Below are 26895 nucleotides of genomic sequence, written 5' to 3'. Positions count from 1 at the left end.
ACAACTTGCTGCTCAGTTCAGAGAAAAACCCTGGTGCCTGTCTGGAGATGTAAGGATCAAAGTAAAATAGCTCTCTTCTCTGGGATGTGCACCGAGGCTGTGGCTAGCACTACCTTGTGATGAGGGTTCCAGAAGCTGAGCACATCATCAGGAGAACTGGCCCAGTGCCTTAGAGGGAGGTCAGCCTGGGCTGCGGTTCTCGAAAGCGTAGTAAGCCTAAGTTGATCGTAGAATCCATCGTACAACAAATCTTAGTTTTACGGGCCGTTCCCAAATACATCGTAGCTGAAGTGTCTCTTGAAAATTCGTAGCTCTTGAAAGTGTGTAGATTAGCCTACTCCTTACGAGCATGTTTGCGAAACACACGTCAGAAATATCGATGGTTTCGTTTTTTGCTTGATGGTTGCCACGATCCATCGTTATCAGGAAACGGAGCCCTGGATGTTCGCTGACAGAGCCGAATTAACCAAGAACTAACACAACCCTCTTGTCTCCCACGAGCTAGTCTGGTGTTTGTTCATGTTTATGTCATGTTAGAACTTTGTCAAACACCTTTTACTGTTAAAGCCCTGGTTAGGTAACGCATCTCTCTCTCCCCTCTGTCTCCAAAGAGCTCTGTGGCCATGTACGATGGGGCGAGGTTGCCTTCCCCCCAGGACAGTGCCAACAGTGTTCCCCAGCCTGCAGGGCCCGTGGCAGGGCCAGGGCCGGGCCCAGGAGCCGTGGCCGGCGGGTCAGCATCAGTGCCCGCTGTGCGTCCCAAGGTGGAAGAGGCGGAGCCTGAGGAGGAAGAGGAGGAGCCTCTCCCAGAGCCAGTCCTGGTGAAGAAGGCCCACAGAGAGATCCTGGACCACGAGAGGAAGAGGAGAGTGGAGCTCAAGTGTATGGAGCTGCAGGAGATGATGGAGGAGCAGGGGTGAGTGGGGAGAGGTGGCTTCTGGGTAAAAATAGTTTTTAGAACACTGCGGTGTCTGAATCAGCAGAACACCCGGTCCGCATGTGACATAAAGACGAGTCTGCAGCTCGAAAGTCTACGGCTCCTGCCGGGGTAATTTGTACTCTCCGATGAGGATCTAAGCACAGCACATTCACACTCTGGGGTTTTCAAAAGTAAACAAAAATGCTAACTGCCTCCAGGAATGACTGCCAGATCCAGAACCTGAGAGTTAGTGAAGGACATCCAGCAGCATCCCTTGTTAAACATGCCCTTTCCTTAGGCGCTAATTGAGGTAGAGCTAGGGCTAACGCTACGCTACGCTGGCCCACCGAGGATCAGTGTGGTGACTGGCATCTCCTCTAATCTTCCTAGCGGCAAGACACGTCTGATGTGTCCAGCCTGGACGCACGCTCAGCCACATGGCTCAACAAGGCTCCAGGAGTCCCTACAGGCTAACTAGCTGTGACGCTAACTACTAAGCAGCCGGGTGACCTTGTGTTGGTTTTGCGTAAACTGTACAGTACTGTATCCAGATTAACTCTGATCTGAGAGGGGCCTTGATTTGACTGGATGTTATGACATTCAGATAAAATCGCAAGTCGAGATTTTGTAACACGAGTAGAGGTTTTAATGACGCCCATTTGTTGTTCCGCATTCATACCCAGTTTTTCCTCTTCATGAAACCGCAGTGGCGACAGTGATTAGCAGTATGCTCACTTTGAACGGATGTCTCCAAAGAGCAGAGTGTATGATACTGGGGACATTTGAGTCAATGAAGATGCAAATTTGGGCAGATGGGTGATCCTCATTCTATCCTAGGCTCTCGCTAAGTGATCATCCATCTTATCCTAAAATCACGAATACATCCTCCAGGGCTGCCCATGGCTCAGAAGCAGACATTGAAATGCTTTTCTGTCATCTGATATACTGTTATGTCATATGTCCTTTGATGAACTCTTCATTTCATTTTCCAGTTAGCTGTAGTGTTTGCTTGAAAAGGCACGTTCGTCAGTCCCGCAGCAAAACAGTGTTTGTGTAACCCAAGACTCTTCGTTTCTGAAGAAAACACTAACTGCACAGGGCTTACCAGCTGTGCTTCATTGTGTAGGCTTGTTCAAGCTGTCGCTTGGAAGGAAAACACAGAGAATAGCTCGGGTAACGCGACACTGACATCTCACGCCAGCTGCTCTGCTGTCAGGCTTAACTGAGTAGTGTGCGTGGAGCAGGGTGAGGCAGGGGTGAGGCAGGGGTGGGGCGAGGGTGAGGCGAGGGTGAGGCTGGGGTGAGGAGAGGGTGAGGCGAGGGTGAGGCAGGGGTGAGGCAGTGGTGAGGGGAGGGTGAGGCAGGGGTGAGGGGAGGGTGAGGCAGGGGTGAGGGGAGGGTGAGGCGAGGGTGAGGCTGGGGTGAGGGGAGGGTGAGGCAGGGGTGAGGCAGGGTGAGGCAAGGGTGAGGCGGGGTGAGGCAGGGATGAGGCGAGGGTGAGGCAGGGGTAATGGGAGGGTGAGGGAAGGGTGAGGTAGGGTGAGGCAGGGGTGAGGCAGGGGTGAGGCAAGGGTGAGGCAGGGGTGAGGCAGGGGTGAGGCAGGGGTGAGGCAGGGTGAGGCAAGGGTGAGGCAGGGGTGAGGGGAGGCCTAACCAGGGCAGGATCATTGATATAATCTGAATTTTCGGACGATTCGGAGAGAGACGAGAGCCATCGGTACGGCGTCCATCGAGATCTTACTGATCCTTCAGGCGTGTTGGCTGGATCGTCTGATCTCACCCGGCTTCTGTCTCCACACTGGCCCCTGACCACCCCCACCCTAGACACCCACCCCCACCCTAGACACCCACCCCCACCCTAGACACCCACCCCCATCCTAGACACCCACCCCCATCCTCGACACCCACCCCCATCCTCGACACCCACCCCCATCCTCGACACCCACCCCCATCCTAGACACCCACCCCCATCCTCGACACCCACCCCCATCCTCGACACCCACCCCCATCCTCGACACCCACCCCCATCCTAGACACCCACCCCCATCCTAGACACCCACCCCCATCCTAGCCAACCTCCCCCATCCTCGCCACACCTATGAAGCAATCCCTGGCTCCTAGGGGCGCGTGGGGCAGGGGATGGTGTAGTAAGTGGGGTTGGTGTCTTTCTGGCATCATTGTATTTGTCTCTGTCTAAAACCCTCCTTTTGCACCCCCCTCTCCCTTCCCCTCCACTATCTTCCATTTTCTTTCTGCTGATGAGGAAGCAGGTTGGAGGGCGGAGGAGTGGGGCGGCTGCACTGCTGATGAGGAAGCAGGTTGGAGGGCGGAGGAGTGGGGCGGCTGCAGGGTAATGGCAGCATGTGCCAGATTGATGTGGCTGATAGTGGAGCTGCTGGATGTCAGGATGAAAGGGGGGGGAGCACTGCCATCTGTCAGGGCCTTCTCCTCTCCCCTCTGCCCTTCCCTCCACTTCTCTCCTCTCCTCTGTGTCCTCCCTCCCCCCTCCACTCCTCTAATCTCTTCCCCCCCCCCCCCCCTCTTCTCTCCCATACTCTGACCCCCGTCCTCCTCTCCGCTTGTCTCCTACCCTCCCATCGCAGTCCCCTGGCTTCCTCTGGCTGTGGAACTCTCTAATTGCCCCTGGTTAGAGTAATGCAAAGGAGCCATATGTCTAAGGAAGAGTCCCAGTGATAGCCTGGAGACTGCTTAATGAGGATGGGGACAGACTGACTGATAGACACTGTTTAATCACGACTCACTAATGTGTGGAGACTAGTTAGAACTTGAAGAAGGGAGACCATTTAGTGGAATAAATGTATGAGTTCACTGTAAAAATATGAGTCCTGCTTTTAGCACTGTTCTCCAAATGCAATTACAAACTGGTTTCCCTGTGAAGGAGATAGAACGAGTGGGATAAAGGATACAGACATGGATAGAAAGGGATTGGAGAGTTAGGTATTAAGGACAATTAAAATGGTGGCTGGAGCCTGTTATCTGTTGTGGATTTAAGTCTGCCGCCCCCCCTGCAGCAACACACACACACACATCCTCGCACACACACACAAACCTTCCCCATGAGAATCTGCCTCTCTCAAGGACATGGCTGGAGATTAGGACAGGTTGGACGCCAGCCTTCATTCACAACCCCTCCAGCAGTTTGCCTCCTCCCTCCATCCCCCCACAAGCCTTGATCCCTCCCCCCCACCACTACCACCACCTCTCCTCCCCCACTATTCCTCCATCCCTCCATCCTGGTCGCTAAAACCAGGGATTAATGCCCTGTCCTTTGTGATAGCCTCTCCCTGTGATCCAATTAGAGGAGCTCTGCAATTAAAGACGCGTGCACATGAAGCTGACTGAGGCCTGGCCTCCCCCATCCTGGCCTCTTCCATCCTGGCCTCCCCCATCCTGGCCTCCCCCATCCTGGCCTCCCCCATCCTGGCCTCCTCCATCCTGGCCTCTTCCATCCTGGCCTCCCCCATCCTGGCCTCCCCCATCCTGGCCTCCCCCATCCTGGCCTCTTCCATCCTGGCCTCTTCCATCCTGGCCTCCCCCATCCTGGCCTCTTCCATCCTGGCCTCTTCCATCCTGGCCTCTTCCATCCTGGCCTCTTCCATCCTGGCCTCTTCCATCCTGGACTCTTCCATCCTGGCCTCTTCCATCCTGGCCTCTTCCATCCTGGCCTCTTCCATCCTGGCCTCTTCCATCCTGGCCCCTGCTGTGAGCCCCTGCTCCAGGCCCCTCCTCTATCATGTCCAGTTAGGGAGGATGGGGTTGCCACCAATGGTTCATACTTTGGAATGCAAGCCTGGTTGGCGAAGCCAGCGTGCAGCCAATCAGTGGCCAGCATGAGGCCCAGAGAGATCCCAACACATCAGGGGCCTCCCAACAGGACGTGTCCAAGGCTACTTCCTGTTATGCTGATGAGTCATAGGGAAATCGCCTGTGGTTAAGCAAACAATGTCTAGACTGTCATCTATAAATGGATGGATGTCCAATATAGGCTCCAGTGAGATTCAGCTTTAAGTGTAACTACAAGCCTGTTAGTGTAGAACTAGATGTTACAGTAATATCCGTGACTGAAGCTCTTCCAGTACTGCCTTTACACTGGTCCAACAACATCTCTGGTTTCCATTTGTGTTTGTAATAATTGAGCCCTAATGAGCATCTGCATGATTACCACCCCTGGGGAACAGAGCTGCCCAGTCTCAACCGCTTAATGAGCATACTTTACACACACACACACACACACACACACACACACACACACACACACACATACATACATACATACACACACACATATTCACTCACTCCCTCACTCACTCACTCACTCACTCACTCGAGAAGTCGCTCTCTCACTCAGACTATCTCTCTCACTCAGACTATTTCCTGCTTAGCGATCAGAGGTGGGGACTGATCTTTCAGGAGGGAGCGCGGAGGAGAGTGTGTTTGCCTCAGAGGAACGAGAGATAGCTGTTGTTTACAGAGAGGATACTCTGGCTGGGGACTAACATCCATAGGCTTACGTGCACACAATGACACACAGTCAATATGTGCTCAGGCATACACGAAGCTTCGTCAGAGCAGGGGAGATGAATAAGGTTAAGCCCAATGTCAGGTTCTGTATGGTTTTCCTGACATACATGTGAGCCAGCTCACAGTAATGTACTGACGCCCTGTGGCAGCTTCAGTTGACGTTTCATCATGAAACGTGTAGCCTGTAGGAAGTCAAGTAGCCTATATCAAATAGAAGTGACCTATTTTAGTTGCCTAAAATGGATGTGAGGAGAAGGAATATTGGATAAGGGCTGAGATAGGAAAAAGAACAGGATAGAAACATGGAAGGGTCTGTCCACAGAGGAGTGCCTCATTGAGGAAACAATCTTGAGGGCGGCTGTTGTGGACTGAGAGGATGGGGTCTTGAGAAGAGCGTTCTCCTGAATCACCCTGTTCCCAGGCTCTGCTTGGTGCTTGAATCAATACTGGCTGCCACGGGAGTGACTGACCAGGCTGGGTAATCTGGGAATAGGAGAAGAAGAAAAAAGAAGCCTTTCAGATAGAATGACCCCCATACTCATTCCGGCCTTTTCGGCCCTACTCAGTCAATCTGCTTGTGTCGATTCCCTGCCAACGCAATCTCCACTGGTGTCGAGGAAGACAAGCAGCCGAGAGGAGGGCAGGTCATGTGATCTGCTCATGCTCCACCGTGTGGGAGACAGAGAGCGGGTTGCACTGCGGGAAATGAGGGCTCATTCTCTGTCTTTCCAACTTCTCCCCGCTCATCCCCCTAAACAGTGTGTGACTTGATATGATTTATGCAATTAGAATGCATTGATTGAAATTGCTCTCCACTTGAGAGTTGAACTATTTCTCCATGCAGCTCTGTGGGTTTATTAATTTGTTCTCCAAAATAGAAATCTTTTTTTTTTTTTTCTCCTTTTTCTCTCCTTTTTTTTTTTTTTTTTTTTTTTCACCCAAAGCCATTTAATCGTTTCCCCCCAAAAGCCATTCAATCTCACTAACTACATTCACATTGCTCTGACACTAAGCCTATTGCTCTGGTATCGATTAGGTGTGTGTCCCAGGTGCAGACGACGCTACCTTGGGACCCGTGGATAGGACGAGGCTCCTAAGAGCCCGCCTCCAATCAATGACTATCAAACGAAGGATGGTTTTCGAGTCCAAGCTATTTATTTCCCAGGGTCCTTTGCTAATGGAGGGCATCTCTCAGTGTCCAGGGTAGTCTAATTACTTCAATCAGGTGTTTTAATAGAGGTGATTTGTCACGGCTGGGGTGGCAGCGAGTACTTGTCGGATTCATGTCCCTCTCTGTCCCTCTCTACTCACTCTACATGCTAACGAAGACTGTCCCTTTTTACACACACACACACACACACACACACACACACACCGACAGACATTCTTACACTCTACTCTCTATTTAACATGATTTCCTCTACGCCTCCACACTCTTGTTTACGATTGAATACAGTGCTACAATTCTCCAGCTGCACAGAGCTGCATTAAGAATGGTGAGTGCAGAGCACACCAGGATGCCGATAGTGCAGAACATTGACCTATACCCCACAGAGCAGGCCTGATTAAATGTTTAGATCAAAGACGCAAGTTTGGTTGCGTGTTTCATAACAGCCTCTGGTAAAACACTCGATACGTGACCGTTTACGCCGAATGATTTTGGGGTTGGCATAGATTTTATTTTTTCTTTCGTAAAACGAAACACATTCTAAAGAAACAATCTGTCATTTTGCCGATACGGAGAGCCCTTTTTGGATGAGTCGTAAAACAACATTGGGTCCTTTCCAGCAGTCAGATCCAGGAGTTTGTGCAGGTGCTGGAAGGGGGGCTCCAGGGGGGACCAGATAAAGCTCAGGGTTGTTGTTAAACCCTAGCCATTACATGCTCTACTGAGTACACACCCCCACACCCTGCTCAGCCTCATCTCCTCAGACCATCATGCTGGCTAGCCCAGCCCGTGAGAACCGGGGCCTTGCTGTTTCACTGCAGGCTTGGCTGCGCCTCAGAACCAAGGGGAGAAGCTGGCGCAGTGAGGTGAGGAAGAGGAGGAGGAGGAGGAGGAGGACAGGCCCTCCGTGGCGTGTTCAGTCAGCAGCAGCCCTCCAGCTTGGGGCTGGGACCCTTTCTTGATGTCTTTGCTTAACCGTCAGCTGACAGCGTGTGTCTCGGCATCTCGGCCGTCATCAACACAGTGGAGCGTGAAGCCTCCAGCCTCCAGCCAGACGTCTGCTCTGAGGAGCATCGGGCCACCATGAGCATCTATTCCGAGGCTCTCCTCTCTCTCTCAGCTCAGACAATAGCGCCACAGTCAGATGAGCATCGAGAGCACGCCAGAACAGACAGACCAAAGCCCCTCATCCTGACACGCCTACACAGCAGCACCCAGCGACCCTCTGCTGATGGCTCCTGCCCCCCCCTCCCCCCCTCCCCCCTCCCCCCCCCCCCTCCCGTGCATGGGAAGCCCATGAATAGAGAGTGAGGTGAGTGTGTCTGGCGTCCGTTGTGCTGTGTTGATAGATGCTGGGCTGGGGGATTGCTCTACGCCAGGGAGAGAGCGCTCTGGTCACACTGGGCTGCCCCACACACACTCCCTAATCTCATTTCCTCCACCATCGACCTGATAGCGCCGGCCTGGCTGTATGGAAGGGAAGGAGCCGATCCCCGCTTTAATCTGCAAAGGCAAATGTCCTCCGACTATTGCTATTTTCTGAAATGAAGCACTGATTAATTAATGTCCTGGTTTCTGAAATAGGTGCCATGACCAATTAACAAAAAAAAGAGAGCGAGAGAGAGAGAGAGTCCGTGTGGCTTTTGAGGAGAGAGTGTTCCAGCACCTACCAGTGGACAGCTCCTCCAGTGTGTGTGTGTGTGTGTGTGTGTGTGTGTGTGTGTGTGTGTGTGTGTGTGTGTGTGTGTGTGTGTGTGCGTACGTGTGTGTGTGTTTAGCTCAATCGGGGCTAAATAAGCAACGGGTGCTGTTAAGTGCTCATAAGAGGAAGCTTGTTACATTAGAAAAAAATGGCATACTTAGAATTGGAACGATTATGTATGGCATTAGATTAACACAGTATTTTTCCTCTCAGACTCTCACAGTCACATTTAACCTTCTCACATTTTCCCTGCACAAAACATGTCTCGTGCTGGCCAAAGCACTTTATTTAACAAGATAGTTCCAGTTTCAGCGTAGAGACTGTCAGCCAGGCAGTGTTATATTCTGCCCCTGGCGGTACTCTCACAGCTGTCGGGGTCTCTCTCTGGTCCTCTCCTCTGACTCCCACACGGCACAGCGACTCCAGTCGCCTTATTATCACACAGTCCGCGTCACTGTCCACCTTCGTCCGACTCCGGTGGCAGATTAGCTGCGTGCGCCTCAGTGAGTGCTGATGAGGCTGTGGCAGTTGTGATGGAATGGACTGCAGAGACGGCTCAGTAGCACACCTCTCAGGAGACGAGAGCACATTTGACAGAGTAGGAGCTCTTAGAAATCAGATTTGCCTCCATCAACCTTTTAGAGCGTTCTATCTCATCTTGAGGTGCCTTCTGCCTGGCTGGCTGGCTGGCTGGCTGCCTGGCTGGCTCAGACAGACTGTGTACTCTGGCTTTGCTCCAACAGCAGGAACCTGTCAGCAAGTCACAGATCCAGAACCGTCCAATTTGTGGTTACTGGGTTGGTTGAGAAACGTTTATGTGCGTTCGCTTTGCTGTCATGAGAAGCCCCAGGTTGTGTGTCTGTCGTGTCCCCCCCCCCCCCCTCCTTCTGAATCTGCTGCTGGCTCATGAATCCATTTACTATGTGTGTTCCCATTTGCAGATTGAAACTCGAGGGGGAGTGGGCTTCCAGTAGGTTGTATCTGACACGATGTTACCCCCCCCCCGCCCCCCCAGGATCCCCCAGCCGTCCGCATGAGTCAGGCTATCACAGCTGGCAGGAAGGGGCCTGGTCCTGGGCCTCTGCAGGGCTGCTTCGCCCCACTGTGGAACAAGACATGACGTCCAGACGGAGCCCGGTGGAGGGGGGGGGGTGGGGGGGGGGGGGGGGGGGGTCGGTCGAGGTCTGGTCCACGGCCGGTCATCTGAATTTGCCTCATCACGTGTCAGCGAAGCCATGCAGAGGTGACAGTCCCTCAACCCTGCGGGGTGACCCTGTTCTGCCCGCCTCACACCCGGGTCACGGTACAGACGTGTTTACGTGTCGAGGGGGGGGGGGGTGTTTCCCGCTGTTTATTTTCTGTTTGGAGATCACGCGGGTCGTCCGCCGCGCCGGCGTGCGTCTGTTATGACAGATGATGATTCGCCGTTGCTGTGCTGATAGAGGACGCGCGTGATGGATCAGTTGTCTGGCCGTGACTGCTGCAACACACAGCTGAGCTGTGTTCGCCATGCACCGCTGCCTCGTGTGTGTGTGTGTGTGTGTGTGTCTGCCATGTCTTTATTAGCTCCCCTGTTTAACCTTTGTGATAGAGAGCGATCCATCATTCATGCTCCTTACGAACCTGGGAGCGTACTGCCTTCACTGCGCTGTTAAGGAAACCAACCCCGGGGCTTCTTCCTAACGGTGCCTGTGTGCTCGCGTGTGTTTGCATGTTCCATGAGTGTGTGCGCGTGACATTCGGCGTCTGACCTCCGGTGTGTCTTGTGTTCCTGAGCTGTAGGTACTTGGAGGAGGAGATCCGGCAGAAGGTGAGCACCTTCAGACAGATGCTGATGGAGAAGGAGGGCGTGATCACCAGAGAGGGCTCTCACACACGCCCACCGTAAGTCCCACACACGCACACACACACACACACACACACCTACCATTTCATACCTGAACCATTCTGCGTGGCTCTCCTGCAGCCCCATCTCTTCCTGATTGTTCCGTGGCGTGGTTGTGTTCTCTAATGGAGCTGTGCGCTGGATAGATGAGATGAGAGAAGATAGGGAAGGGACTGTCAAACACGGCACTGAGGAGGTGTGCGTGCATACTAAGCCAGTGCTGCATGTGTGTGTAGGTATTTATGTACAAGTCTGGGTGTGTGTATGTGGGTGTGGGTGTGTAAGAAGGAGTTAGTCAGCACGTTGTGACCTATCAGATCAGGGCCTGGTTTGTCTGGGAAGCTAATGATGTCTAATGACTGTGAGTCTGCCCATCACACAGGCCCGACTAATGACTCGAGCGGCTGGTCGCCATCACCTGACATTCATACTGTGTGCACGCAGGGGGAGGAGGGGGGAGGGAGCGGGATCATAGCAAGAGAATGGTGTCAAATTCATGAAAGGGATAGATAAACCCCAGCTTGAGTCACTCATTCACCGCCGGCCCGCCATATTGCTGCCGGGAAAGAGAAACAGAGAGGAGAGAGCTGTCTTTCTGTGGGCCTTCTGTGAAAGGTATCTCTCTCGGAGGTGATTTGGGGCCAGTGCATTTGGCATGGACGGAATCTATCCTCTGCATTCAAGCTGATGTGGAAAGCCTCGGTGTGGAAAATTGAGGAGGGTTGCAATTTGCACAGAGTTGCTCCCCTGAGACAAGTCTTGTGCTCTCTCCTTCTCCCTCTCGCTTTCTCCCTCTCTCCTTCTCCCTCTCTCCTTCTCCCTCTCGCTTTCTCCCTCTCTCCTTCTCCCTCTCTCCTTCTCCCTCTCTCCTTCTCCCTCTCTCCTTCTCCCTCTCTCCTTCTCCCTCTCGCTTTCTCCCTCTCTCCTTCTCCCTCTCGCTTTCTCCCTCTCGCTTTCTCCCTCTCTCCTTCTCCCTCTCGCTTTCTCCCTCTCTCTTTCTCCCTCTCTCTTTCTCCCTCTCGCTTTGTCCCTCTCTTTCTCCCTCTCTCTTTCTCTCTCTTGCCTTCTCTCCGTCTCTCCCGCCCTCCTCTCGCTCTCTCGTTCTCCCTTTCTCTGCCTCTTTCCCTTGAGCTTGCTCTCTGTCTCTGACGCACACAGGCATACAGAGACACACACACACACACACAGGGAATGTTGGGCCTGTCAGGTTAGCAGATGACTGAATATCTCGGTGCCAGGGCATTGGGACAGTCATCATTTCTCGGCTCGCGTCGATGAATCTGAAGCTCCCACGGAACCTTCCCTGGGGTTGTTTCCATGGGGATGGTGGACTCGCAAATGTTGCCGCCGCTCGCCTTTTCTTCCCTCCTCCGTCGAACACATCCTCCCCAAAGTCTCCCTCGACCAGCGGCCATCGCACCGAAAAGTCCAGCTCGTTAATTAAACCAACCGGAGGAGTCCGACGACAGATTTTTTTTCCGCAACGCAAGCTGGAAGCGGCCCCTGCATGAGCTGCAGCTCTGGGCTGTCGCGGCTCCGCACGTTAGCTGTGGGAACGGCGCTCGGCCATCGATTCTCCCCGGAGTGGATGAGCGCAGCGACAGGAAAGTCGGCGCGTAAGGCCTTTCGGAGCCACCCGAGCTGAAAGGCCTTCTCCGTTTCGATCGCAGGCGGATCGATGGGAACACTGGCCCCGGGTGAGCCCACGCACCCTGGAGCCTCCCACACAACACACAGCCTGCCCTTGTGACTGGCAAACAATAGGCGGACAAACACTGTTATTTCCTTTGGAACTCTAATAAGCATCGCTATATATCATGGTGAGGGATTTGTATAGAGCTAATACTCCTCTGAGTCACTTCCCACTGCTTCCAATTGATGTTTTTTTCCGACGGCCCCAAATGAAAACAAGTACTCGAAAGCATTCCTTTTAAAGTAGCTGTCCTCACAGCACCCTCCTCCGGCAACCGGGGCGTAAAGGGGCCAGGTGGGGCTGGAGACGAGGGGGTGGGGGTGGGGGTTGGAGGGGCAGCTCTGCTGTGCCGGCCCTGAGGAGGACCACAGCCTCCCCGGTCCATCACTGCCAGAGCCTGGAGCCCAGGACGGCTCATTAGACGCGGGGACACTCAGTCATCCGGCCTGGAGAGACCTCCACCTGATCACGCCCAGCTGTCCTGCCTGGGTCCACCTCTCCTAGTGGGGCCCTGGGGCATTCAGGCAACACCCTGGGGGTCAGCGGGCAAGCCTTGAGACTGTTTGCATGGAAGGATTTGTCCGTTTGTCCTGTTTGCGTGAGAGGTGAGACACTTGCTCGTCCTCTACTGCCTGATGCAACGCAACTGGAGAGATGGAAACAGCCCGTTCCCTCTCAGCCATTGGCAGAGTTTCTAAATTCATAAACGTCAAGTGTGATCATCCCAAATGTCTCTCTCTCTCTAATACTCCACTGTGCTGTTGTTATAGCTCACTTCAGATCTCCCTTTAAATGATTTCAGGCTTGAAAATGAGCTTGTCTATCTAAATTAGACCGGCTGATGTGTGTGTGTGTGGGTTTGCTTACGGGCCCTCAGAATGTGTGGAATGCGGTTATTTGGTTGTTATTTGGCAGACCTGCTGTGCCTAGTGGTGCTCAGCTAATTAAGAACCCTGCTGCCTGTCTCTGCCAAACAAACAAGGGGATACAACAACCACCCTCTCGCTCTTTACTGTTCACCCTTACCAATCACCGCTCCGCACGATCCTCACACATGCACACATGGGCAATTTTGCTCCCAATCCTCACCTTCTCTGACCCCAATGCAGCGGAAACACAGCATCTATGCATCCAGGCTATTTGGTTCAGTTAGCATGGTTAGCTGATGATCTCTAGACTAATGGACTTATTTAAAACCTTTTTTTTTCTGTTTTTTTGCATCCTGTGTAGGAGCCATAGGAGCGTTAGCATGATACCTGGTTGGGGGCTGATGCAGGCAACTCCCAGTAATAATCCTGTTCCTGGGGCTGTGGTAGAGATGAGGGGATAATCACAGAACGTGTGTGAGGGTGGAGGGGATTACGGAGGAGTGGACCGCCATCTGTACGCGTGTTTGCGTGTGGGAGCGAAAGAGAAAGAGAGAGTGATTGCATGCAATGTTTGCAGCTGGCTGAAATGACGTTTTGGCACAGGAGCTGGAAGCTGGGCCTACTCTGTGTTCAGGCTGTTACAGCACCGGCTGATTTATCTGCAGATTAGGCCCTCTATACAAACACGTGCACACTCTTCGTTTAAAAATATGGATATTAAAGGCGGTGTTTGACCTCAGTGATTGTTGTTGTCAGGGTCGCTCAGCTGCCGTACGGTGAGCATGGTGATGGCCAGGTGGAAGACCCTGCCCTGGTGGACGGCTACCAGGACGACTATGGGGACTACTATGACCGAGACTCTGTCAGTCACAGCGACTACAGGTGACAAGGACACACACACATACACATGCACAGGGGACACACCTCAGACAGACAGACAGACAGACAGACAGACAGACAGACTCCCCGAGGCCTCAACAGAGCACATGTGTGTCAGTGATAGGGAACAGGGCGGGAGGGCTGCCAGTAGAGGAGCTTACCTCTGAGCCCTCCAGAGAGGATGTCGTCCAGGCTGTCAGTGATAAAGCTCCCTGGCTCTGAGACACACACACACAGTGACACACACCCCGGAGGTTTGGAGAACCTTCCACCTTTCAAGTGGGAAATCAAATCTGGCTTCCCTTCACCCTCTTCATGTGCCCTTGTGATGTTTGATATATATGCAGATGAGACAGGCAGTCCACAGCTCCTCAGACACGCCTCCCTGGAATCCAGAACTCTCCCTGTAGCATACACTCATTACTGCCAATGACATTACAAAACCAATAAACCAGGAATTCATCTTCTCGCTTTATCTGATTGGCATTTCTCTGAAAATCCAATGTATGCAAAGATTTCCAGAGATTGCCAAACACATACGCACACACACACACACACACACATACATAGCCTACAGTATACATATTTATGCTCAGGCAGATTATAATGATCTAATGATCTTAATCTTGGTAATTGACGACTGAATCCGACTGAACGGAACAATTGGAAGGCATCAATCCATAAAGCCTGCTAACCCCGTTGTGTGTCTCTGACTCCCTCACTGCAGAACCAAGAGGAAATCCAGCAGCTCTCCATCTCCTCGTCCCAAGAAGAGAAAGAAGAAGAAGTCTGGCCGGAGGAGGAGTCGGTCAGTAGCACTCATCCCCCCCTGTTCACTCACAGCCTCTCTGCTGGCAGACTGGGCTTGGACTGAGACTGGGAAACACATGTCAAGCCTGGAGAAAGTGGGGGAGTGATGGTTCACTCTGCCGAGATCTTCCCCCATCTCTTTGACAAGAGCAGCGAGAGAGAGAGAGAGAGAGAGAGAGAGAGAGAGAGAGAGAGAGAGAGAGAGAGACAGAGAGAGAGACAGAGAGAGAGACAGAGAGAGAGACAGAGAGAGAGACAGAGAGAGAGAGAGAGAGACAGAGAGACAGAGAGACAGAGACAGACAGAGGGGGGGGTGGTCTGGAGGGAGCGTTTGAGGACAGGTCGAAGAACAAGGGAGGGGAAACTAGAGAGAAGAAAGACAGAGGTGAAATGAGTTTCAGAGCAGAATGAGTTCCAGAATAGCCTACGGGGATGGAGTGTTGTGGAGAGGAACTTGGAACGAGTGTTGTGTTGAGGTAGAGTTTGTAACAGTGATCAAAAGCAGATTGCTACCACCCGATAGTCTTGCTGGAATATCACACCGTAAATGTGAGAGGCGACGTTACGCTGCAACCGCAGCTTGTGGCGTCTTGAACGAAGCTCATCTGGGTTTGTTCGTCTGTCTGTCTGTCTGTCTGTCTGTCTGTCTGTCTGTCTGTCTGTCTGCTCCAGGTTTGACAGCTCTTCCCCCTCCCGCAGAGACAAGAAGAAGAAGAGTGGGAAGAAACACAAGCGAGACAGGTGTGTGTGTGTGTGTGTCATGCACCTTTACCCTTAATCAGAGAGACGGGTTGATTGGAGAATCTGCCTCTCCGTCTCATTAATCTAACACAGTCGTCCTCCAAATTAGAGGCGGCAACGACGGCTCTGTCTGTGAGCAGAGGCACACTCCTCTAGCCTCACAGCTCTAGCCTCACGCCCCTAGCCTCACACCCCTAGCCTCACACACCTAGCCTCACGCCCCTAGCCTCACACCTCTAGCCTCACACACCTAGCCTCACGCCCCTAGCCTCACACCCCTAGCCTCACACCCCTAGCCTCACACCCATAGCCTCACACCTCTAGCCTCACACACCTAGCCTCACACCCCTAGCCTCACACCCCTAGCCTCACACACCTAGCCTCACACCCCTAGCCTCACACCCCTAGCCTCACACACCTAGCCTCACACCCCTAGCCTCACACCCCTAGCCTCACACCCCTAGCCTCACACCCCTAGCCTCACAGCTCTAGCCTCACACCCCTAGCCTCACACCCCTAGCCTCACAGCTCTAGCCTCACACCCCTAGCCTCACACCCCTAGCCTCACAGCTCTAGCCTCACACCCGTAGCCTCACACCCCTAGCCTCACACCCCTATCCTCACTCCTCTAGCCTCACACCCCTCATCACTAAACTCTCACACCGGTGCTGCAAATCCATTTTCCACCGCCTCAAGTAGTACAGACACGAGACATTGCAGTAAGTTGTTATTTCATGACACAAAACAGCACCTGGCTTTCCAGTGCATTATTCATGAGGCTATAGAGGGGCTGGCGAGGAGGACATTACACAGGATATTTGTTCCAGTTCTTTATTACGAATGATGACTTATGATACCCTACAGAAAGGCTGCTTCTGTCTTCCGGAGTTTTCTGATAATGTAATAATCAGAGAGTCAGCACACCGGGGAGGGGGGAGGGAGGGGGTGGTTCAGTCGGCAACAATTCTGCTACGCCCCTAGGGAGATCATAACGACAATGAGCAATGGTACACCACCCCCCCACCCCCGTACCTATCTCACACGAGGAATTAAACTCATTCGTCTAATAAGCAGGCCTGTATGTATGCAGCAAAACAAGAAAAATGAGCTTCTCCTTGAATTGCTGAGCATCGCTGCCCACCCTCCCCAAGCCCCTCTTGCTCTCCTCCTCACCAAGGCCCCCCTCCGCCTCCCTCCCTCCCAGCCCCTCTGCCTCCCTCCCTCCCTCCCAGCCCCTCCGCCTCCCTCCCTCCCAGCCCCTCTGCCTCCCTCCCTCCCAGCCCCTCTGGCTTCCTCCCTCCCAGCCCCTCTGCCTCCCTCCCTCCCAGCCCCTCTGCCTCCCTCCCTCCCAGCCCCTCTGCCCCCCTCCGCCTCCCTCCCTCCCAGCCACTCTGCCTCCCCCCTCCCAGCCCCTCTGCCCCCCTCCGCCTCCCTCCCTCCCAGCCCCTCTGCCTCCCTCCCTCCCAGCCCCTCCGCCTCCCTCCCTCCCAGCCCCTCTGCCCCCCTCCGCCTCCCTCCCTCCCAGCCCCTCTGCCTCCCTCCCTCCCAGCCCCTCCGCCTCCCTCCCTCCCAGCCACTCTTCCTCTCCCAATCTCTCCCCCTCCTTAGGTTTCTCCAAAGGTCCTCTGCAATGCAGGTATTGTCTATTGATGAATAATGTATGGTCCATGTAGAGCTGTGGCATCAGAGTCGCCTGGCCTCCTGTGATGCGGTCTGCCAGGACTCGGAGGTGGGGGAAGGCGTGTGTGTGTGCGCGGGAGTAATTGTCCTCAGAAACATTTTCATTCCGTGTCCACTTGACTGGACCTATCCCAGACTCCTTTCAGGGCCCGGCTGTAATTATTTCTCGCTGGGGACTCCATATTGAGGCCCAGGTGCATCTCTTATAGGACTCCAACCCAGACTTGCACTTACTTCCAGAGCTGCAGGGAGGGAAGGAAGTGGTTAACCAGAAGTGGGCCTACCAGGGGAGAAGCTGTCTGGGAGTGGTTGGAAGGAAATAAATGAGTGGACCCAAACAAGGCTCCAAAGAGTCCCCGGTAGCTTCTCTCCTGTGGACTGGTGGGCTTGTGGTGTCCCAGCCCTGCCTTACCTTGACAGCTGTATTACTCTCCTTTTTTCACTGGGCCAAAGGAGAAAACATGACACGCTTTTTTTGGGGCACGGTATTCTCCCAGTGGTACACACTGTATCAAACAGCCACGCTAGTGTGGTGTTCTTTAACAGAAAAAAAGGGCAGAGAGGAAGAAGAGAAAGGAGAAAAAAAAGCCGCTCTCGTCGGCTTCTCTGACTTTGACTAATCACCATGGCAACTGGAGTGTGCATGTGCATGAAGGACGATGAGGTGTCGAGGCGGTCACACCGGCGGATGTGCTCCCTGCCTCGTTAAGCTCGGGAGACGGTCGCGTTTGTGTTGCGGTCGGAGGGGCGTGCCACGCGGGCCTGTTCCCGGGGTGTCGTCGCCGAGCGTGTGTGTGTGTGTGTGTGTTAACCGAGGTCCGTCCTTGTCTCTGTAGGTCTGCTTCTGGCTCCAGAAGAAAGAGGAGACACAGGTGAGTGGTCGACCCAGCCCAGCACACCCACAGCCAGCATCTCTCCACACAGTGCAGTGTTTAAAACAACCATCCAACAGAACAAGCAGATAGACCTCCCTTGACCCACTAACCTCCCAGTCCACTTTGGACACATTCACTGGGCCCTATGTTCACTTGGCGCCCGCTGCATCGCGTGAAGACGTGAATCATGTCTCTTTTTCAGATCGGGCAGCCCGAAGAACAAACATAAAAACAAGAACAAGCAGAGAAAGCGGTAAGCCTTCCTCGTCGAGGCGTCTCACTGGCTACAGCTCACTGGCTACTGCTCACTGGCTACAGCTCACTGGCTACAGCTCACTGGCTACAGCTCACTGGCTACTGCTCACTGGCTACAGCTCACTGGCTACAGCTCACTGGCTACAGCTCACTGGCTACAGCTCACTGGCTACAGCTCACTGGCTACTGCTCACTGGCTACAGCTCACTGGCTACTGCTCACTGGCTACAGCTCACTGGCTGGGCCCCCTGCTGACTCACTGGCATTCCCATGTTCATGTAGGATTCTGTGGTCGGAAGCAAACCTCTTTCCAATCTCTTCTTGTAGACCGTATTAGCATATTCATTATCTGCAGGTGGGTGGAGAAGGGTTGAGCAGAGCTTGTTTTATGCTAAGGAACCGGAACAAGATTCTCCTGTAATACGGGAGTGTCGTTCTCTGGTTCATAGAGTGAAGTTGTATTAGAGATTCAGCAACAGCGTGTGACTGAAATCTAAATGATCTCTGGCAGAGAGCTGTCTTGTCATTTACTTTAGCAGGTGTTGTCTTTAAGACAAACTGAATGACTTGGAGTGTCTCTAGAGAGCAGGCATGGACCATGCAACCCAACATGGGATCAACAACATGCATGTGTGTGTGTACATGCAATTCTATTGTGGCCAATTGAACTGCATGTGATTATGTCTCTATTGTGTGTGTGTGTGTGTGTGTGTGTGTGTGTGTGGATTCCCCCGGTGTGTGTGTGTGTGGCCCCCAGGTCCCCTGCAGACTCCCCCAGCAGGAGGTCCCAGCGTAGAGGCAGCTGCTGCAGCTCCCGCAGCGCGTCCCTCTCCTCCACAGGGAGCCCCTCCAAGTCCCCTGCCAGGTACACACACACACACACACACACACACACACACACCACACCCCATCCCCTGTGTCACACACACACACCCCAGCTCCCCTCGGTTTGTATCGAGGCTGCCACACACACACCCAGACACACACGTTCAGCTTTCAGCCTTTGGGCTGAGCCTCAGCAATGTTTACCGCAATCATGCCAGACAGCCATGGTGTTGTTCTGCATGTACTTCTGACAGGAACAGAACACCTTCTGTAATGACTGTCGCTCTCCCCCTGGAGTCATTTCAGTTCTGAAGGTCCACATCCATCGTCCCCGAGTCCAGGGGGTTTTTCAATCTCCCCGTAAGATAACTCGACGATAGGTTCTGAGGCCTGGCCTCAAGGGGGCAGTATTGTAGCTCAGGTCATGATTGCTGTCTGTCTGTCTGTCCCTCCAGGACTCCAACCTCCAAGCACAAGACAGACGTCCACAAAGCCTCCAGCCCGTCGCCGTCCCCCGGCCCCGACGGCCCCGTCACGTGGCACAACGGTCACCACGGCGACCGCAGCCGCAACGGCAAGGCCGCCAGGCTCCACCCCGCCGAGGGCGACAAAGGGCAAGATGTATGTAGCCTTCTCTGATCCGCCCCTCCACCTCCCCTCTCCCCGCCCCCACCCTGCACTCAAATGGTCTCTTCCACACTGTCTCCTCCAATTAACCTGAGTTTACTCCCTCCTCCTCCCTCTGTGTCGGTTGAAATGACGTCTCTTTCTTTTGCTTTGGTCCTAAGAGATGTGTCTTCCTGTCGTCCTGTTTGCAGGGTAGCTTCTGTTATTGTGTGTACCTGCGCCTCTCGCTGCCGCTTGTTTCTGGTCTTCTTTGACACCTCCATGTTGACGCTACGTTCAGGAGTAGGAGGGGTTGAGTGGGGAGGCGGGATAGGAGGCGCGCGAGACATTTCTGTCGGACGATCCCCTTGGTGTGCCACGAGAACGTTCCGTGATCCGTTAATCTTTGGCCCGACGGAACATTTGCATTCAGGGTGAACACCGGAGTTCTGGGGTTTAGACGCTCTGACACCCAGAGGGTCTTAATGAAGCAGAACCATGCTGAAGCAGACTCCTGCAGAGATAGAGACCATGAAAACCAGAGTTGTTTTAACCAGGGAATGAATACATAAACGACTTATCCCCCCCCTGCCCCAGTGCTCCTTAACTTAAATTAACTTAAAAAGGCAGCTTTTCACACAACACCCCATTAGCGTAGCTGTTTCAACAGCGATATCTGTTAGATTATGCTCTATTAGCGTGAAGAACTTATTAGAGACCAACTTTTGATCATACTTCTGAAAGATTGCCATCAATAATTAGACAGTCAAGCTGATCTATCCAATTACCTGATATTTAAGGAACCATTTTGCATTGAGCAACCTTGCTATAGCTACACCCGAACCCGATATTTAAGGCTGCAGGTAGGCATCAGGATAATGCCGTACATTGACATCGCTATATGAGAAGGGGTCTTCATGTTGTTTGGTGATGAAACTGTGTCTGGAGGTGAATTGAACATGACGAGGTTCTAGCTTCATGTGTTTCTCTAGTGTTAAAGTAGACAATAATGCCATTGGTTTATGTGTGTTGAGACAAAGAAAATGTATAGCTACATTGGTACAGTAGAGATATGTATAACTAGTTACTCTTTATATACACTGACCATCCCATGTTATGGCTCTGATCACCAAACTAACCCAATACTGATATTATGTTGTGTCTCAAATGTGATCTTATTCCTTCCTAACGATGTCGTTTGGAACTGTTTCCATGCTTTGACTCCTTTGAAACGGTAACACCCCTTCACCTGTATTGTGTGGGTCAGGGATGCAAGCAGCCTCAGAGGCTGACTGTGTTGTGTTTGAAATGCCTGTGAGGTGTGTGGAGAGTCAGCGTTGCTCCTGGAAATGCCTCGTTAGGAGCGGGGAAACTGTCAGCCGGATGGAAAACGCCGCTAACCCAAACAAAAGTCTTCATTTTAGAACCAAAGGCTAGCTGTAATGGTTTCGCCATTTTTTTTCTTTCAAAAAGCGGGTTGCGCAGCCTCCAGAAGGGTTCTCCCCGGGGGAATGATTTACCGATGCTATCGCCTCCAACTTCCTGCTCCAGTTTGCATGTGTTTATTTGAAGGCCTGCCTCACCTGCACTCTCTCTCCTCTTTCTTTCTCTCTGTCTCTCTCGCGTTCTCTCTCTCTCTCTTTCTCTTATTCGCCCACTGCTTGTCTCATTCATTACTGTTTCTTTTCTGCTTTCCAATCAATTTGAGTGGAATATTACCCATGAATAAATGCCCAAACCTTTCTGTCTCATTTATGTAAAAAGCACTCATATGCTTTGGAACGGGACCAAGTAGGTTAAATGGGTATGTGTAATAGTTTTTCTTGTCCATACAGTCTTTTAAAGCACATGTTCTGCTCAGTAATAGCTCCCTTCCCACCTCCAGAAGTGTAAAAGACCATCCGGTGTTGAGCAAGCCCCTTCTTCTTGCTTTTCTGTTTACTGTGCCATGTTGACCTGCATGTTGCCTCTAGGTGGCAGTGTCACCTCTGTCAGACTGCCCCTGATGTGGACCTATCTTTCTCTGCTCAGTCGAGTGGAGGCTGGCAAGGCGCTCTCCGGCGCCACTCCCGTCACCCAGCTGTGCACCTGACCGATTTGCGCCAATTGCGTGCGGCGAGGTGAAAGGGGGAAAGGGATTGGCTCAAATCGGTCGACGGTTTTGACAGCGTTTCCGTGTGACCTGGGCCACGAGACCGCTCCTGCCAGTGTCCACGGGTGACGTCTCCCATGCGAGGCTGACTCTACCTCAACCTCCCTGTCTGTTAGAGAGGAGGGAAGCAGGGGTTGTTGTACAGGAATACCGCACTGTAGACACAGATTAGACCAGTGACTCTACTGCGACCGGGGCTCTCTATCTTTTCTTCCACTCCTCTGTTTGTCTTCCCTCCTTTTCCCCTTCCTTGTTGATAGTCCTCTTGTTCATGACAAATAGACATCTGCAACCTCACTCCAAGGGAAGGGAATACCATGCCATGTTGACACGAAATAGGACAGCACATAACAATGTTGTAACATTGGTATTTTAAAGGGACCCAAGCCATTCAAACCTGTAGCGCCATTGTTAGTGTCTTCACCTGGGATTCTTGATTTCAGCCCCTTTTATATTGGATTGACCAACCAGCCCCAGGCTCCCTTCTCTCTTTCACAAGCCTTTAGAATCAACCAAAACAAGGAAGTGGTATTGTTCTTTTCGTAGAAGAATATCTCGCCCCAAAGTGTGACTGGGGTCCCTTTTCAATGTGCTAGCTAGCTATAGATCCCAGCAGTGACTTCCCCTCAGCCTCCCCACTGTCACTGCCCACCTGTCATCTGTGCTGTGTGTGACTCACATCTTGCCCTTCTCTGTCGTCCTGACATGCTCTCCTCCCTTCTTTATCATCTGCCAGCTCTGCATGCCCTCCCTCCCTCCCTCCCTCCACCCCTCCACCGCTGCCTCCAACTACTCTATCTGTATGACGGAAATCCTTTTAACACCATGATCTACTCTGCCCACTCCCTGTACCCTCCTCATGTTTGGTTCTAACCATGGCTGCATTTGTACAAGCGAAAAAGACAGCAAATCATGTAGATTTTAGCCCCATTTCTCTTTTTGATTCCGTTTGATTTTGATTTTTAAGTGTTTGGTTTGTTCCATATTCTTTAGTTCCGTTGTGTTGGTTTGTTTCCTTCTCTCTAGTCTCTGGACAAATACATAGCTCTGATTCTAAACGAGGTCATTGTCTTTTTCCCATTCCGCTGCGGAGAACATGCCTGTCTCCTGTTTTTCTTTCTTTCCTTTGTTTTGTTGATATTGCATACGTGTCACTGATTGAAATGGAAGGTAGGTAACGCCCTGCCTACGCACGTGATCTTTCTGCAGATGAGAATGTGAGAAGCACCCTAGCTTGACGTTAATGTTTCTCTATCTTTCATCGGTCTCCCCCGGACCCTCTAGCTAATTTGTTTAAGTTGATCAGTTCTATTTTTGCTTTTCCAAGTTTGAATTCCTTAGCATTATGGTTTTCTCTCTTTCCTCCCAAAACGACACACTGAAGTCCGGTATCCCTCTCTATCTGCAGGTCCATTCCTTTGTCCACGTTTTTGTTCCTGTTTCGATAGAATGCATTCCTGTTTGTCCGGCATCTCTCTGTCCGTTGGTGAATTCGTACATCCGTCTTATGATTTGATCATGTTAATTTCCTCAACGACTGTTTTCTAACAACTGTCATTAGCATCAGTGGTTGTGTGTCTCTACGCTGCTAACTCAGCCTTGTATACGCCGGTGGAGAAGGGATTTGTTCTCAGTCAACAGTGTCTGCTTCAGCCGTACTGTACGCTGCTAGGCCCAGTCGACCGGAGCGGTCATGCCTGTTGTGAGAGCTCCCTGTGTTTGGATCTGTACACACACTGCTTTCGGAAACCGCTCTCTGTACTGGCAGAGCTCTGTGTAAATAACCGGCTGCTGGATATACAGAAACCTACAGGGACTCCACACAATATCTACACCCACACAAGACTCCACTCCAACAACACTGGGCTCTTTGGTTACAATTGCTGCTTGACTTCTGAAGTGGCTGTGTGCTTCACTAGGAGGTCCAGCCCAGAATAAAGCCGAACCTTGACCCACTCCAGGTCTGCCTACACCCTGATATGTACCTGAGCTCTGGTCAGTACCTGTCGCAGAGAAGATATCAGGGACTGCTGTCAGTTTTCTTAGGATGTGCTAGTATCCCCCATCTCTGTTGCATGGATAGAAGAAGTACAATGGGCAGGCTCCTGTATGTAAGTACAATGGGCTCTCACCTCCTGTACTTACTGTGTGTCATTAGGGTCATTTCCCTCAGCTGACACACTATACACAGAGGTCAAAGTTTAACAGTGAAGCAGGAACATAAGCACCAATGTTAACCTCAATTCATAAGCGGGAGGTTAGATATGACCCAGGGGGCGGCTACCCAGGGCCAGTTAAGACACTGTACAGCGAGACGCAGAGCCGACAAGGAGATGAGATGAGTCTGGATAGTCCAGTTAACTGAACTGAGTGCTTCCTTACCCCCCCTCCCCCTCCCTTCTCCCTCCCCCACCATGGCTATCTGCTCTCAGGCCAGTGGAGCAGGAGACTGGCTGGTCTGGGGCCTTTCGCTGTGAGGTTCCCTGAACATTGTGGTCTATCTCTTTTCTTTTTGATTTATTTTCCGTTGATATCCATGCATTGTCTCATGAGTCACTGCCAGGGAGAGTTTTGTGTCTTTTTCTCTTGCATTTTGTGAATCTAATGATGCACTTATGTTGCCCCACTTTTCCCTTTTCTTCATACCTTACCTACTAAAGGAGGGAATACCACTTTATTGGTAAGTGGATGTTAACCAGAAGGGAGTTAAACCAGAGTAACCATTAAAAAAATTCAAAGAAAATGGGTCGCTGTTCACATCTCAAGCAATTGTTCAACAGGAAAAAAATATCCACAAACAGCAAATTGAGTAGCAGACGATTTGTTTTCTGATTCGATTGACTCTATAATTGTGAATCTTTATTTTGTTCCTTCCATTTCTGTGATGTTCTGTCAAGTTGTCTACTTTTTTGTTTTGTTACATATTTGTTTTGAACCATTACTAAAACTGAAGAAGTCCTCCTTTTCTGCTCTACCAAGTCTGTAGATCTCTCTCTCTCTGCTCTCTCTCTCTGCTCTTATATTTAATTTGGTTTATCCAATTTCACATTTTCTTCAGCCTTTCTCCCTCTTCTTCCTAGTTTTTTTTGTTTATTTTTGGGATTATGATTTCTTCGACTCATTATGGTTTTGCATGCCAAGTATTGCATGCGCTGCACCATAGAGGACTGTCTATAAGCCATATGGAGAAAACCTAGATCTCTTCTTTTAGATGTTTACCTTCTTTTGGCAAGTACACCGTAGCGCTCAAACACCGCTGTGAAAAAACTCTAAGGCCCTGTTTTCCTTCTTTTTTTTTTTCTTTTTTTTTTTTCTTTGCTGTTTTTTTTTCCGTTTGTTGGTTATCCTTTCTCTACAGAAGCTCAGATCCCTGACTGCTGGTTCTGCACTGCTGTCACCACTGAGGGATCACAAGGCCCACAGCGCCCCCTACAGGAGCCCAGGAGCACATGTAGGCCAGAGCCAGGCTGGGGAGGCTGTGTGCGGAGCGGGCAGGCCGGCGGGCAGGGGGAGGTCCACGTCGCAAGCGTCAGGGAGGAAAGGCACTCGGCAGAGAGCTCAGACAAAGAGCTCGCGTTCTCCCGCGCACAGCAGTGACTCAGCACACTCGCAACGCAACCAGCCCCACAGAGGGAGGAGCTCTCACCACAGGAAGTGAGATCACACACCCCCACGACGCCACAGCACCTAGCCTCCTCTCACCTCTCGTACCTGTTGACAGTCATTCCGTTCCGACGATACCTGTTGAAACAAGAACTTCAAAGGTAGTCAGTTATGACCTCTAATGTCGTCGTCCCCCCCCCCCCCGTCCTCCACCAGGACTAAAGGAGGCCACTCGTCCAAGCGGCACCACCGCGCCCGGGGGCAGGGCCACCACCGGAGCCCCTCGGCCTCGCCGGGCCGCCACCGCCACGCGTCCGACAGGAAGAAGAGCGAGTCACGAGGCGGGCTGAGCCTCCGGCAGCGCAGCAGCTCGTGGAGCAGCGGGCGCTCGTCCTCACGCTCGCCCTCCAGAGACAGAGGCCCCAGCAAGGCCAAGTCCCCCCACGCGAGGTCCGACCGCCCACCCGCCCACCGCCAGAGAACCACTGTGTTTGGAGGAATCATTCAGCCTGATGCCATTGAGGCTGATGGTAATGTGTGTGTGTGTGTGTGCGTGTGTGTGTGTGCGCGCAGGGAGAGAGACAGCCCTCACCACTCTGACGAGGACAGCCGCGCCCGGAGACGTTCCCGCAGCTACTCACCCATCAGGAAGAGGAGACGAGACTCCCCCAGCTTTATGGAGGCTCGCAGGATCACTAGGTAACACCTGATCACACCTGACCACACCTGACCACACCTGACCACACCTGACCACTCTACACCTGACCACACCTGACCACACCTGACCACCCTTGACAACTGTACCCCTGATCACACCTGACCACACCTGATCACACCTGATCACACCTGACCACTCTACACCTGACCACACCTGACCACACCTGACCACCCTTGACAACTGTACCCCTGATCACACCTGACCACACCTGACCACACCTGACCACTCTACACCTGACCACACCTGACCACACCTGACCACCCTTGACAACTGTACCCCTGATCACACCTGACCACACCTGATCACACCTGATCACACCTGACCACTCTACACCTGACCACACCTGACCACACCTGACCACCCTTGACAACTGTACCCCTGATCACACCTGACCACACCTGATCACACCTGATCACACCTGACCACTCTACACCTGACCACACCTGACCACCCTTGACAACTGTACCCCTGATCACACCTGACCACACCTGACCACACCTGACCACACCTGATCACACCTGACCACCCCTGACCACACCTGACCACACCTGACCACACCTGACCACTCTACACCTGACCACACCTGACCACTCTACACCTGACCACACCTTTATAGTCCGGACCACACCTGACCTGACCTCACCTGTCCAGACCTCACCAGACACTTTGGTACCAGCATGTCATGGTTTTTATACTGTTACAGGTTTTTGTTCACACGTCATGTTATCAAATGTTTATGTATGAGAAAGAATCCTCGGTTATCCACATCTATGGTAGCAGCAGTAAAGGGTGATGGTGACATCTATGGTAGCAGCAGTAAAGGGTGATGGTGACATCTATGGTAGCAGCAGTAAAGGGTGATGGTGACATCTATGGTAGCAGCAGTAAAGGGCGATGGTGACATCTATGGTAGCAGCAGTAACGGGCGATGGTGACATCTATGGTAGCAGCAGTAAAGGGTGATGGTGACATC

The 26895-nt window shown here is 52.3% G+C and overlaps 1 protein-coding gene across 4 annotated transcripts in view; it reads left to right on the top strand.

The window, feature by feature from the left end:
- The window catches only part of srrm3 (serine/arginine repetitive matrix 3), a 53869-nt gene that overhangs the window by 23504 nt on the left and 3470 nt on the right, over nt 1-26895 (top strand). For all 4 annotated transcript variants that reach the window (XR_014755138.1, XM_084697981.1, XM_084697982.1 and 1 more), the window contains exons 2-13: nt 612-916; nt 10114-10215; nt 13535-13660; nt 14385-14465; nt 15140-15208; nt 17725-17760; nt 17966-18016; nt 18776-18883; nt 19299-19464; nt 24960-25255; nt 25421-25654; nt 25778-25903. Coding sequence is in view for 3 of the 4 variants with exons in the window: in XM_084697981.1 (XP_084554107.1) it covers nt 624-916; nt 10114-10215; nt 13535-13660; nt 14385-14465; nt 15140-15208; nt 17725-17760; nt 17966-18016; nt 18776-18883; nt 19299-19464; nt 24960-25255; nt 25421-25654; nt 25778-25903 (1688 nt within the window). In the remaining variant the exon portion in view is untranslated. The remainder of the gene's footprint in view (nt 1-611; nt 917-10113; nt 10216-13534; nt 13661-14384; nt 14466-15139; nt 15209-17724; nt 17761-17965; nt 18017-18775; nt 18884-19298; nt 19465-24959; nt 25256-25420; nt 25655-25777; nt 25904-26895) is intronic.

The sequence above is a fragment of the Hypomesus nipponensis genome, chromosome 5 (assembly GCF_054491055.1).
Source record: "Hypomesus nipponensis isolate SF chromosome 5, ASM5449105v1, whole genome shotgun sequence".
Classification (NCBI taxonomy): Eukaryota; Metazoa; Chordata; class Actinopteri; order Osmeriformes; family Osmeridae; genus Hypomesus; species Hypomesus nipponensis.
The sequence above is the reverse complement of the archived record's forward strand: the minus strand, read 5'-3'. Positions and strand labels throughout refer to the sequence as shown.